Genomic DNA, 14,481 nt, shown 5'->3' on the forward strand with positions numbered 1-14,481 from the left:
TGTTAGCTCATTAAAACTTCAAGGACATAATCCGAGCACAAATTTCATTCATCAAAAGGTGCAAGTGACATTGAACTCCACTTCATTCTTTTGATTAATCAATGTTCCAAATTACATTATTTAAGAAGAACAAAATACATAACAGTGATTGAGCTTGCATCGAAGACAGCCACATCTTCTTAAACTTAAGACCGTCCAAACAAAGCGCGGAGTATGGTCCAAAAATTGCTAGTCATGAAAGCCTTCATCAATCTTAGCTTTCCCCGTGTGTACGGTGGATATCTCAAAGCTGCATCGCCCATAAAACTTCGATATAGAACTGCCTTCTTGTGGCTAAAAGCATCGAAGGAAAATTTGCCATGGTATGAACCCGTTCCACTCTCGCCCACGCCCCCAAATGGAAGGGTATGAATTGCAAGCTACACCGTCAAGAACAAATTAGGCACAGATATTGGATGGTTATTCGGATAAAAATCCACCAATTTCAAGAGCGCGTATATGTAAAGATAGATAAATGACCAAGTATTCAGTAATCCAGGAGTCTTAGTCCCCCTCTCGCACATAGCTGTGGTCCATGGTCTGTTATCATGGTAATTCCCACTTCATGTGAGAAAGGGGGAGGGTGCCAGAATCATTCATAAGTGCAGTGAGCGCCAGAGGCACTCAGCCATCCACCCCCTCACAACTATAAGTGTACCTGAGCGATGACCATAGAAATTGGGACTACTTGGGTACTATATATGCAAGCATGTTAGTGCAACAGGTTCTAGAGGTTCAGAGAAGAATAATTACATGCATAGCAATGTCATTTATGACCACACCCCCTGCAGAAACAGACATCACAAACTGCTCTTTCAGCTTCTTGTTATTGGTAAATAAATACGCTGCAAGTGGCTTTGTTCCCGAATTTATCATATCAAAGCTGTCCTCGATTTTGCTAACCTGTTCGAAACAAAAAAAAAAAAAAAACAAAGAAAGAAATCATAATTGACATCCCACGTTTTATAGCAAGAATTCTGTGACAACCTGTTGCATTAAGATTTCTACTGTACTAAAAATTACTATCCAGATAACAGTCATGATTAATCTTTCTTTTTTATCATCTACGAAAGCTTTATTCCAGCGGAAAATTGCTCAACTAAAGTTGAAGACAACCTCCTTCTAGCAGATTTTGATCAACCGACACATGTAGAGAGCATATCTAGAAAACTGTGATGTTATTGCTATTTCTAATGATAATTATTCTGCAGATGTAATAAGAGTTTTATCACTTCTGCCCGATATAAAGAGAAACTCCTCCTTTAATGTTATAGATGCAGTTTAGATTCAATTTTATGTCCCTACTTCATATACTGTACACACAAATAATACAGCCATGAGCTGAGTATCTCTTGATGCTTACAATGAGAATGGGAAGCAAGGGACCGAAAATCTCTTCTTTCATTATCAGAGAGTCACAAGGAACGTCCACCAGTATGGTGGGAGAAATTTTCCTGCCATCGAAGATAAAATTTCCCAATGAGAAGCAAATTGCACCCAGCTATAAAATATTAATGAACCAAGAAAATGGCAAGCAGATACTCACAGGTTGGCTTCGTCTCTTTCACCTCCATAGACAATCTTTCTAGAAACCTTATCCTCGTCCAGTAGCTTTGTCAAACGAGAAAAATGTTTGGAATTCACAATTCGAGATAAGTCTTTTGATTCCAATGGGTTCTTTCCATAAAATGTCTCTAGTTCTTTTTTCAGAGAGTCCACCTGTACCACAGAAGGAGTTATTGGATGAATGAAAAAAGAAATGGAAAAACAAGGAACGGGAAATGAATGCTAGAACTCAACATTACCAGTTTGTCAGCACAATCTTTCGTTGTTATGATGTAATCCGGAGATACGCAAGCTTGTCCATTATTACACCCCCACTTGCCTGCAATTAACCGCCTAGTTGCAATCTTGGAGAAACAGGTAGAATTGTGTCAGAACATGACAGTAAGTGAAATTTATGGTGCCATAACTAACGGCATGTAGCAATAAGCATGGAGAAAATGAAACCTGTTACCAGCACATGCAAAGGGATGAGAGGAGTTCTTTACCTGTAAATCGATAGCTGAATCAACAACAACCGGAGATTTTCCTCCAAGCTCCAAGACAACTGGTGTCAGGTGTTTTGCTGCAGCAGCCATCACGATGCGTCCAACTATTCCATTGCCTGTAAAACAAGGATGACATCTTCTAGGGTTCAAGGTGGGGTTGAAGTAAGAAACATCAATTAACTTGAATGCTTGAAGCATCAATCTAGTTTCCTCTTTTACCTGCAGGTTTCTCCAAAAGAGTAACTGAAAGTTCTGTCAACTGGGCAGCAGTTAAATTGTTTCTTATGTTTTCCTCATTTTAGACTAATTATTTGAGACATAAAATCATGGCCTTCAAATGAAACAAACACTAAATATAGCAGTAGTTCAAAAGAGCACGATTTGGATATCATAGTCCACAAATTGGGAGAGCAGAGCAGAATAATCTGAGCAGCATTGTCCTAAGACAATAGCAGCATAACTCCACACCAGCAACATCCCAAAGCAATGCAATTTATCACTTTGAAACCTAAATAGAAAACATGCCATGATTGCCATCCATAGGCAAAAGATGCACTGCACGGTCTACCATTATAATAGGGAGTCCAAGAGATAACATTCTAACCTCTTCGTACCCCATTTAAACCTCGAGACCATGAGAATCTTTCTTTCTTCTGAAAAGTAACGACCACTAAGTCTCACGTACTCCCAAATTCTAAAAAACAGCCTCATGTAAAGGAACCAGTGTATATATAAAGTCTGGATTCTACATAGCCCTTCCAACAACATTCAGTTTATAAGGCTTGAGTACAACGATGTGAGAGACAAAATTACTTATTTTAGAGGAATACAAAAGCTACAGCCCTCAGGTCATGATAAGAACATACTATACTTTTCACATCATCACTGATTACAACGAGCAATTTTAGTGGTATGGTGAGGATTGACATGAGACATTTAGGAACACCACAGATTATAGAATGCACAATGACATCTCTGTCAAACAGATAAAAAAAATTTCACCTCTTACACATCATTGTATTTGGGATTAGTATAAAGTGGAATTGATTTTTCTGCTCTATTACGCCTCGCTTTCTCCCTTCCAAGACATATTTACTGTGCATGCTCAATATGCTTGAGAGTTGCTCCCTTTTTTTTTCAATTTAATAAAATTACACTTTTCCAACTATGTCAATCATATAAAAAGCAGAAAGGACCTCTAAGACTTCAAACTATGGAGCTGGCTTCGAACCTTTCCAAACACCTCTAGGAAAAGAATTCCACAACTTGTTCAACATCTAACAAGATGTTGCTTACATCACTTCAAAGAATTGTAAAACAAATAAGTATATGATCAATTTTGTGTTGATTTACCACCCTTTATTTCTGTGTGTAGAATAATTTAACAATCAGACTCCACATGCATGTAGAAACAGAGGAATGAACACGAACCTGTATAAAATATTTTGTCCCACTTTTGCTCCAGTAGTGCAGAAGTTTCAGAAACAGCCCCCTCGACAACCTTTATCGAAGAGATATCCAAATACTCTGGAAGTAGTTTTGCAAGTAGCGAGGATGTAGCTGGAGAAAATTCTGATGGTTTTAAAACCATCGCATTACCGGCTGCAATAGCTCCAACAAGTGGATCGAGAGACAACACTAGAAAGAGATAGATCAGATTTGATTATCATAGTATCAAGCGACAGATGCAGGTAAATATAGAGAACTTTGTTCTATGAACATACAGAAAGGGTAATTCCATGCTGAAATAATCAACACAACACCCAGTGGTTCTGGCACTATTTCGGCTGATGAAGGAAAGGTTAACAAAGAAGTTTTTGCCTGCAATGAAAAATGATATGGATTGCACTCAATCATTGCCATAAAAACCAATTTGTAAACAAACCACAAATAATGGAAAGGTTATACGGAGCAACCACCTTTTCTGGCATCATCCATTGTTTCAGTTCCTTAATAGCCAATGTACAAGAGTTTTTTAGCATAGTTATCTGCATAACATACCATCAATCAACTTTGGAGGAAACTGACATGAAACTTCACATAGAACTTTATGCAATATAAATTATTTGAATTTATATGAAATGCGGCAGTTTCCATTATTCTCTTTTCATATTCACAACGATACAAGTGCTTGCAAACGCACGCACGCACACCCCACATCATACAGGCTAAAAGATGATGTCCAAAATTAGCAATTAATCTGTAGCAGATTAATAAGATATCGTAACTAATACCTGAGACAATGGATACACTCGTAAGAAATACAGTTGATAGTGCTTTGGAGTCATGGTTCAGTTTCTTTTGGTGAGATTTTTATCCAAGAAAATAGTTTTCTAGGAAATACTGTCCTGATATTTCTTTCTTCATCAGTACATTCAAACCTAGTTGTGCCAAAATCCCATCCCAAATTCCAGTTACAATATGACTGCCTCTGTACCAGGTAAACAAAATTGATCCGAACAAGGTGTCAACGGGTAAAACAATCTAAAGCACCAACTTCCACCATTAGAGTCACATACAATAAATATCTGGTCAGGAAATTGACTCAAATTTCTCATCTGAGTATTCCTAGAATTAAGTAGTATAATAGACACTATCTGTCCATTTATAATTGCCCGAGCCCTGTAGCTTTCCTTGCATTCAGCTGCATATCATATTTGAGACAGAGACTACACCTTCTCGGGAACAAAAAAGTGATGTCGTTAAAGCTTCTCTCGAGAATACAGGACCATTCCTACCCTACTTTCACTTTGACTATCGAAAACCTAAGTACTCACATCCAGTTAAAGCCAGAAAGTAAGGAATTTAAACCGTAACAAACTTCTAGTTCTACTCAAACAAAAGACAGAAAAAACTAAAAGCACAGGGACAGAGCAACGAGGTTGTTGTTGTGATTTCACTATCCTGTAACTACAGCAATAAATAAATAAATTGCTGGTTCCTCAACTCCAACAGGTATTCAATTATAATAAATAGATAGGTACTGATTCTGTGTCGTCAATCATTCAATTAAATTGCCAAGGCATAAAAAAAATGTCACATTCACGTTCAAGAATGTCATATATCATATAACCAAAAAAAAGGACGTATGAGGATTTTTTTTAAAAAAAAAATACGTGCTATGCCTAAAATTTTTCTGACCTCGTAAACGATGGATTCGAGTTTAGGCTTTGAGAGATCTTGATGAAGAGCATCAACAATGTCTTCCTCGTGTTCATCGCACATCTTTATCATACTCTTCAACTGAGATATTCTCCATTCATAACTTCTTGTTTTGCCAGAAGCAAAAACGTCTCTCAGCTCTTTGGTTAACATGTTCGCTGCCTCCACGTCAAACACCATCTGTTTCTCCTCCTCCGTTGCCATTCCACCAATCGATCGATACAAAGAAAAGAGCTTTGCTGGTCCTTTCTTGAAAGGAGCGGTTAGTGAAAGGAAAGTTTGGTGTGTCGATGGTGTGTTGGAGTGTATTGTTCAAGTAGACAAAGAAAGGGAGGGACCTTATATATTTTTGTTTTTGATGGGACTGTCCAGGGAAGTCATGTGCTTGTTTTTGTTGGGACTTTCATCACTTTCTTATCTTTGTTTACATTGTATAGAACTTGTAAGCGAAATTTATTTCTTTGTAGAGATAAATATGTTCACGGATTATTTTTATGGTTTAAAAATATTTTTAAAAAAATTTAAAAAATTATTTTAAATTAATATTTTTATATTTTTAAATTATTTTGGTGTACTAATATTAAAAATAAATTTAAAATAAAAAAAAATTCGATATATTTTCAAATAAAAAATATTTTAAAAAACAACTACTATCATAATATTAAACTATTTCATACGTTTTAAATTGAAAAAATCTTTTTATAAAAAAGTAAAATGAAATGATACAATATTTAACTATTCTTATAATGTATATATAAACAATAATATATTAATAAAATATTTAAAATAAAATATTATTAGAAAATAATATATTTATAATATATTTATATAGGAAATATTATATTATGATATATTAATTAATAATATAGAAGTAAATTAATTTCATATATTAGTGCTATGATACTTTAATTTAAATAATATTGCTAGAAAATACTTCCAAATACAAAACATGTTATATTATAAATAATTATATATTTTAAGTCATATAAATTGTATTGTAAATTAGGATGTTATAGAAAAAAAAATATTTTCAATGTTATCCAAACACCAAGAATATTTGATAAAAAATTTCACTGTTTAAAAAAAAATAACTCAAAATGTATTATTTTTCAACTTATTTTCTTTGATATGTCCAAATATCAGAAAATTTCCGGCTTATTTTTTCATTATACAACTAAAAATATTAATATACTTTACTTAAAAATATTTAACAAGGTTAGATATCTATAGTATTATATTTAAAATATTTATATTATATGTATAGTTACATTTTATACAATAAACTATATATAATGTAATAAAAAAATTTCATCATTATATTTTTTATATCTTATTTTTTTTATTGTAGGTTGTCTAATAATTACATCTAATATTTTATACATGTTAGATAAACTTGAAAAAAAAATTCAGCTAATTTTTTATAGTATAGCTAAAAACTAAAATATTATTTTTTAATTAATTTTTCATGACCAATCTAGCATCTAGAACTCTATCTTTTATAAAAAATCATTTTTAAAAAAATATATTTTTCAGCAAAAATGAGGTATAAATGAGAGTTGAGGAGGGTGCTGCTATCACGAGTATGAGAGACGCGGGACCTAGGTACAATGTTTTAAATATCGACACGAGCCATGTTTTCACGTAATTTTAGAGCGCGTCCTGTTTGGGGGTTTTGTTTTGGGTTTGATTGCAGCGCAACAACCAATTGGAAAAGGAAGTGCTGCGAATTTGTGTTTGATTAATTAGGACCAGTTTATGTTCTTGCGCCTGGTTGCGGGTTGTATGTAAAAATTTAATGTAATAAAAGATATTTAGATTATAGATAATTATTTGATAGTGATATTAAATATGTTTCAACAGATCAATTTTGAAATGTTGATTTATCTCTTTGTTTAATTTAAATTTAAAATTAAATTATATAAGAGTTATTCTAATGTGATTCAATTGACTTGTCAAGTTTAAAGAAAACCCAACTGAAATGTTAAAAACATTTATAAAAAAAATTGATAAAAAATGATAAAATTAATATAAAAAAACCTATTAACCCGACTTACTAGTTCACTCGGGTTTAAAATTAAACAATATAAAAGATGTTCCAATATGATCCAGTAAATTTAGTCGGTACAAAGACAACCGATAATAAACAAGAAAAATTTAAAAAAAAATCAATCACGATAACTTAGGAAAAAAAAACCCTTTTCAATAACAGAAAAATGATATTGTTCAATTTTCAGCCAATTGAATATAGAAGTATAAAATTAGGTAAAAAAACGGACAAAACAAATGGACATGGGTCAACCTAAGATAGCATAATAGACATGTAACCTCGGCAACAATAGGCGAACCAACTTGGATTAATCTATCAAATTTGCATCCCATGCCATACAGTTGGGATAATCTGATAAAAAAAAACAAAGCCAATTTTTTTAAAAATAACATTGAATAATGGAATCATAAGATAAAACAAGTCAAGATAAAGGATGTCAATGCCCATTAACTTTTCAAACTCGCGACCTCGATCATTAGACCGAAAGCATCAACACATGGAAATGTCGTGAAGCATAATCCCTAGCAAATCAAACGTTGAATGATGAAATCATAAAAAAAAAATTAAAAGAACAAGGATAAAAAATATAAATAAATTAAAAGACAACTGTATTTTTTTATGGTGAAATTGAAAATAAAAATAAATTTAACAAAGGGATAAAAAAATTAAAAGAATGAGAACCGAATTAAAAATAATAATACATGACAAATTAGAATTGAAAAATAATAATAAATAATAATAATAAAGACTAAAAAAAAACTGAAGTTGAAATATAAATAACAAAGAGGAACAAGTTGTAATTTTCAAGAGATAAGAGTGGAAAAAAAAATGAAAAAAAACATTGGTGACAAACAACTCTACCACCACCAACACGCGTAACACTAAGAAGAAGAGGATGCGGTGACACTCTTAAAAACTAGATGAAAAGGCATTTATTACCACTAAAAGGTGTTGCACTCGTCTCCCACGCGCATTGGCATTGGCATTGGATTCACAACTTTTTTCATTTAAATAATAATTAATTCTTAGTACAAAATCAAATTGTCCTTAATGAACTCAATAATAATAATAATAAAAACAGAGTAAAAAGATTAAAAGGCCCTTGAACGCGTGATTTTTTATTATAAAGTTAAATGTGTTATTTTACTATATTTTAAAAAATAAGAAAATAAAAATATCCCACTTTTTCATTTTTGAAATTTTTAACTCAGTATAATTAAGTTGTTTTGCTATGCTTAAGAAAATAAAAATAAAAAAAGACATGCATACCCCTTATTAGTCATTTAATAACCAACGAGTAATGCAAAAAAGACCAAAATTTCCCAAACATCAAACCATTTTTTTTTGGAATGACACAAACATGATTACTATTACAATAAATAGTAAATTGTACAAGTGCACGGTGAACATACCCTCAGCTTTAGCCTTTTTTTGTGTTATATATTTAGTGTCATTCAAAATTGATTATGTTTTTCAATTTAAATCCAACTGAATTGAAAATGACCGTAGTTGAAGGTAGAAACGGATGAGAGTTTTTTTTTCTTTCATTTTTTTCATGGGATCCAAATTTCTATTTTTTTTTGCCGAGTTTTTGTTTTATTTTTTAATATAATTTTTGAATTTTTATTATGTGATTTATAAAGTATTTTTATGATTTTATATATATTGAAGTTTGAATTTTATTTGATGATTTTATTATTTACATGCAGTTTTATCGTTACCAGGTCAACGCTTGTCGCTACCTTAACAAGTGGTGGCCTGTGTGGGGAAATCGACACGAGGACATTATTGAATGTAAACAATCTTACATGGACTGGACAAGCTATATATCAATCTATAGTCTAGATGGTGATAAAAAAACATTGATTTAGTTTTAAACTTTGGTTAGATCCTTCATCGGTCTTTTGAATAGGCGGGATTTAATTACTAATTGCAATAATGTAGATATTTTAAATCTCAATTTTAAAAGTCAACTCGACTAGTCTTTTTTTTCCAAAATATTTCTTACTGGAACACTAAAAAAACTTCAATCCCAGTAATTTAAAGTGTGAAGCTAACCGATTTATAAACTCACTAGCTATTTGATAAATGTTCCGTAATGGGTGGTGATTTTTTTTAAAAAAAAATTGTATATGCATGTGTTTTTTACATTAAAAAAATCAAAATATAAATAAAAAAGTTTATGCAAACATCTAATTAAATAAATCAATAATTTTCTATATAAAAAAATTAAAAAATATATATAAATCAAGATATTTGATCCCGTAAAATAAAAAATTAAAAGAATAATAACTTAAATTGAAATATAAAAAACAAAAATAACAAATATATACATTTTATGGTAAGAGAGAAAAAAGTATAGAGAAAATAACCACAAACAACAAACTGCTCATTATTTGTCGTCGCGTATCACACCGTGAGAAGAGGATACAATGATACTTCCAATGACACGGTGGAAGAGCAACTTCTACCATTAGGCAGTGTCACACACGCTGCCTAAGCAGTATAGATGTCACCCATTCGATAACGTGTAGTAAGTATTCATCAACAATTTTTTTGAATAGAACATTAATTATCCAATGTAAAAAAATATCAAAATGCCTTTTATGAGTATGAAAAATTAAAAAAAATAAAAAACTTACGTGAAAGAATAAAAATGCTTTTTAATATGTGTCTTGTTTTTTATTTGTTTTTTTTATAAGGTCAAAGGCATCATTTTACTATATTCTAAGAAATAAAAAGACAAAAAAACTCCTCATCAATTTTTTTTTGACCTAGGATGTAAATAAATTACTTTATTGTTTAATATTAAAAAAAAACAAATAAATCCTCTAACAATCTTTTCATTACCCGTGGAGGCGTGGACCATTAAAAAAAGATAAAATTGCCCTCAACACCGAGACTTTCTATTTTTCAACTGAAGGATAAAATAATAATTTTATTATAGTAATATCTACAGCGATACTGATACGTATGAAAAACTCACAGTTTCTATTAATTTTCACGTGCCAAAAAAGACTTTTCGTAAATAAGCCAATAATCTATTATCTACCTACTAATGATAGAAATAAAGAAGCCCCCCGACCGAAAATCACGGGCATCACTTTGCAATATCAATTTTTAAATTCTTCACATGATATTCCCATCTTCCGTCCATGAGAACGAAATTAGCAGCGAATCAGATCTTCCCGGCTTCAAAGAATCCTACCATTGAATTCAATCTCGCATGCAATGGAGAGTGGTTCTCACTGCCCTATCAGAGAGATTACGCTACCAAATAGAGTAGAGCAAAACTTATGCAAGTTACAAGCACTATATCACCAAACGTGCAGGTTCCGTTTTGTCAGAGTTCACGGAAAGAACTGGGCTCATCATGAGTAACTGCCGTCTCTTCTTATCTCACCAGTCGCCATTTATCATGGAGGATTCATACGCATGCCACCCAAGCCATCATCCCCCGCCACCGATTTTATTATTTTAAATTATCTAATTACCGCTGTGCCATTATTTATTAATGTTTTTTATTAATTAAAAGTATAGGCAATTAAAATATTTTTTTACAAAAAATTAAATAATTTTTTAAAAAGTTATCCCTTCAGTCTAAATTGTATTTTTTATTGATGCATTTTTTTAATAAAAACATGTTTTTTTTTTACAAAAATTATCATGACATGAAAAGAAATTTTTGATAGAAAAACATAGGAAATAATATCTTGATATTTTGTATGTAATGGATAAAAATAATTAATCTAGTAAAAATTATATAAAGATTATATAAGAAAAAAATAATCTAAGAAAAATATATAAAGATTCTATAATAAAAATATAAAATATAAATTTTATTTTGAATGAATATTCATGACCATACATATTTTTTTAAAATGCATATTAGATTCATATATAATAATTACTGAAAAGATTGCTAATATTATATATTAGAAAAAACACTACCAAGATATTATGTCACGTTTTGATGTAAATGGTCTTAAATGGTATTTGGATGCGTTCACAAACGCTACCAAGATATTATGTCACGTCTTGACACAGTTCGGTCTAACTTTTGAGTTATTTAGGTCACCAAAGAACTGACCATGGCCTGTCCGGAGTGTTGAAGTTAGGTATTTCTGTTGAGACGTTGGCCTGGCAAGTAGAACAACCTTGGATGTTACTTAGCACGCCACAGTGTACTGTAGCCAGGCAAGCCGTTGAGGGTGTTATTTAGAAGGTCTTTGGAGTGTGGTTGTAGCTGGTTTTCAAAGTATTTTTTATTTAGAAAAGTGTGTCAATAATATTTTTTTATTTTTTAAAAATTATTTTTGAGATCAGCACATTAAAATAATTTGAAAACATCAAAAATATATTACTTCAAAGTAAAAAAAAAAATTCAAATTTTTTTGAAAATATTTTTGAAAAGCACTTTCAAACAGGCTCGATAAGGAAAAGCGATAAGGAAAAGTGACGCGAGAAAAAAAGGAGGGGAAAAATCTCGATTAGGAACCGTTTGTTATTGTATTTGTAAAGTGTTTTTATAATTTTTTTCTTTCAGTTATTTATTTATTAATATTTTTAAATTATTTTAATATCCGATATTAAATATAAATTTTGTAAAATAATAAAAATAATTTTAAAAATAATTTATTAAAAAAATTTCAAACATAATAACAAACATGCTCGCTCTGAAACAAACAGCTGGCCAGGACGTCAGAAGTCAGAACATGCATTGAATCAAGCCAATTGAAAAAAAAAGAAGGAAAACCAAAGAAATAGAGGTGGATTAGAATCGGGAATCACTCGGGTCTCTTGAATCTCAAAACTTTCCTTTCAAAGGGAACGGATGCCGTCGGTTTCATGAAAAAAAAAATCATAAACATGCCCGGAGGTTAGATTCTGTCTTATTTTCTAATATATTAAGTTTTTGTTTTCAATTTAATTACGCTGCAAGGGCTCTGCATTTAGGCCAGTCTTGAACAAATATTCAATAACGTTTGATGCTTATTATATGTTTGATACTGCGATACAAAGTGTTTTTATTTAAAAATATATATTTTTATTTTTAATATTAGTATATTAAAATTATTTAAAAAATTAATTTAATATTTTTTTAAGATAAATATATTTTTTAAAATTAATTTTTAAGAAACATTATCATATTTTTTTTTTTAAAAAAAAACTTAGATTAGCGGTCCATGGTGAAATTTGGTTGTGGATCGTTTGTCCTGTTAGCCAATTACGTAAATCGAGAAAAAGGCAATGGCCTGTAAATTTGGTTGTGGATCGTTTGTCCTGTTATTTTAGCATGGAGAATATTCCAAAAAAAAATCAAGCAGATAAGAAACCAATCCTTTATTTACGGGGTCTGGCTCTGGCCGCCTTGCAGAGTCCTGGCTGATCACGACTTCTTTTTCTTCACCTCCTTTTTTCTCGTCTCTTTTCCAGTGAGGAAATTTCATTTCCCAATCAGCTTAAAAAAAGCTACGCCCCCTCTATTTTATTTTTATTTTTTTAACTCAGCATCCGACAAAATACTTCGGTTAACCTTTCAAAAATATATTTCCAGACCCAAGCAAATAAACACAGGAGAATTTTGTCGTACAGTCTCTAATCAATGATTCTGCAAGTTGCAGGGTCACAGCAAATCAATCTTTCTCCTTGAAGGAAACATACTAGACTTTGGGAGTTATCATAACGTTACAACGTTGCACTGCAACTTGTTTATTTTTATGTTTTAAAAAATAAATTTTTTTATTTTATATTAATATTAATATTTTTTTATGACAAAAATAATTTTAAAAAATATTATTTTAATTAATTTTTAAATAAAAAATATTTTAAAAAGTTAGTTGCATCTTGAAAGTAGAAATTTTCTATACTTTGGAATCAACATGACACAGTATTACAGATTGAAAACAGATGAATATAAACAATGATAATCAGCAACCTTCTATGATTCTAGATTATCCAGAAACTATAAAAGATTAGTTTGCAACGTCATTCGACAGCAGCTAGCCACCTACTGCAACGGATCAAAGAAATGAGGACCACCACCTATGGATTTTTTTTCTTCTGGTTAGATGCAACCGGCAGAAGTTCCAACTCCTCTGAATTTGTTTTTTCTTATGAGAAAAATCCCTTTCCCATTCAGAATCCTTTCAACGTGTCAGTTTCTAGCCCCTTTAGAAAATCAAGTCGATCGTCGACATACAATGAAGATTTATTTCATTCGAGAGTATTTGGACTCTTACGACCACCACTTTTTCATGGAGGTATCGAGGAGCTGAATGCACGTAACAATCTACTGGCAGTAGGATAATCAAAATGTCAATTTAATGCATCGTGTTCGGATACTTAATTGAGACGTGACGGGGTTGATCAGACCCCCCTCCCTGCCTTTCAATCGAATGTCCCTGAAGGACACTGGCATTATTGCTCGAGAGCATCATTTTATGAAGATAACATGTCATGTCAAGCAATTAATGTGAAAGTTGCTCATGATCCACAGTTCACGTATTTTTATGTTCCGACACGAGCACTATACATTCCGTGGGATAATAGAAAATAAAATAGCTATAAAGAGTAGTTTAATCGGTTAAATTTTGAATTATTTTTAAAAATTATTAATTTTAATACGCTTGAGTTAACTCAAGTTAATTATATAAAAAAAAAAACTTCAATACAGACCCTATTATAATGCTTCTGCTTTCTATCATTGCTCGTGGTCATGTATTAGCAAAAACTCATCTAGTGTTAGGACAAAAATTTAGTCACATAATTTATGGTGTATTTAGAAGTGTAGCATGTGATACCAGAATTATGATATTATTTTGTTTTTTTGTTTTGAAAATTTTAAAATTGTTTTTATTAATGCATTTATTTTATATTTATGATTTTTATCTTCAATTAAATTTTTTTATATATATTTAGACAAATCACTAACTAAATATGACCTTTGAGACTCTAATTAATTTTTATTTAATTTTCTTGGCGAGGGAGAGGAATCAAGAACGCTTTACAAACTTTAAAGCTTCTCGTAATAAAATAAGCCCGAGCCCACCGCCAAGATGCACTAAATGAAGGCAGGCCTCGGGCAAAAATACCTTGTAGGCCCACTGTAAAGCTTTGTATCCGGAGATCAATATGAGGCCCTATTCTCTTTGGATGGGCTGCTGAACTCCTGATAATTCG

The 14,481-nt window shown here is 31.4% G+C and overlaps 1 protein-coding gene across 1 annotated transcript; it reads right to left on the minus strand.

Annotated features, from left to right (window-relative positions):
* Positions 1-65: 65 nt before the first annotated feature.
* On the minus strand, positions 66-5,594 carry LOC7466457 (aldehyde dehydrogenase family 3 member H1). Its single transcript, XM_002302193.4, has 10 exons — positions 5,232-5,594; positions 4,010-4,078; positions 3,815-3,911; positions 3,522-3,728; positions 2,091-2,206; positions 1,845-1,949; positions 1,586-1,758; positions 1,403-1,493; positions 793-942; positions 66-419 (listed from the first exon to the last, which is right to left on the minus strand). Exons 1-10 carry the CDS (start codon positions 5,454-5,456, stop codon positions 186-188), a joined length of 1,467 nt encoding a protein of 488 aa, XP_002302229.4. The 5' UTR covers positions 5,457-5,594; the 3' UTR covers positions 66-185.
* Positions 5,595-14,481: the final 8,887 nt, after the last annotated feature.

Source organism: Populus trichocarpa, chromosome 2 (genome assembly GCF_000002775.5).
Source record: "Populus trichocarpa isolate Nisqually-1 chromosome 2, P.trichocarpa_v4.1, whole genome shotgun sequence".
Taxonomy (NCBI): Eukaryota; Viridiplantae; Streptophyta; class Magnoliopsida; order Malpighiales; family Salicaceae; genus Populus; species Populus trichocarpa.

What these genes read in the sequence shown, in the direction of transcription:
- LOC7466457 (XM_002302193.4), bottom strand. Translation starts at nt 5,456, where the DNA reads ATGGCAACGGAGGAGGAGAAACAGATGGTGTTTGACGTGGAGGCAGCG. An exon ending in TCGAATCCATCGTTTACGAG is followed by an intron (nt 4,079 to 5,231) that starts GTCAGAAAAATT and finishes TATGTTATGCAG; the next exon opens with ATAACTATGCTAAAAAACTC. An exon ending in CCTTGCTTCCCATTCTCATT is followed by an intron (nt 943 to 1,402) that starts GTAAGCATCAAG and finishes TGTTTCGAACAG; the next exon opens with GTTAGCAAAATCGAGGACAG.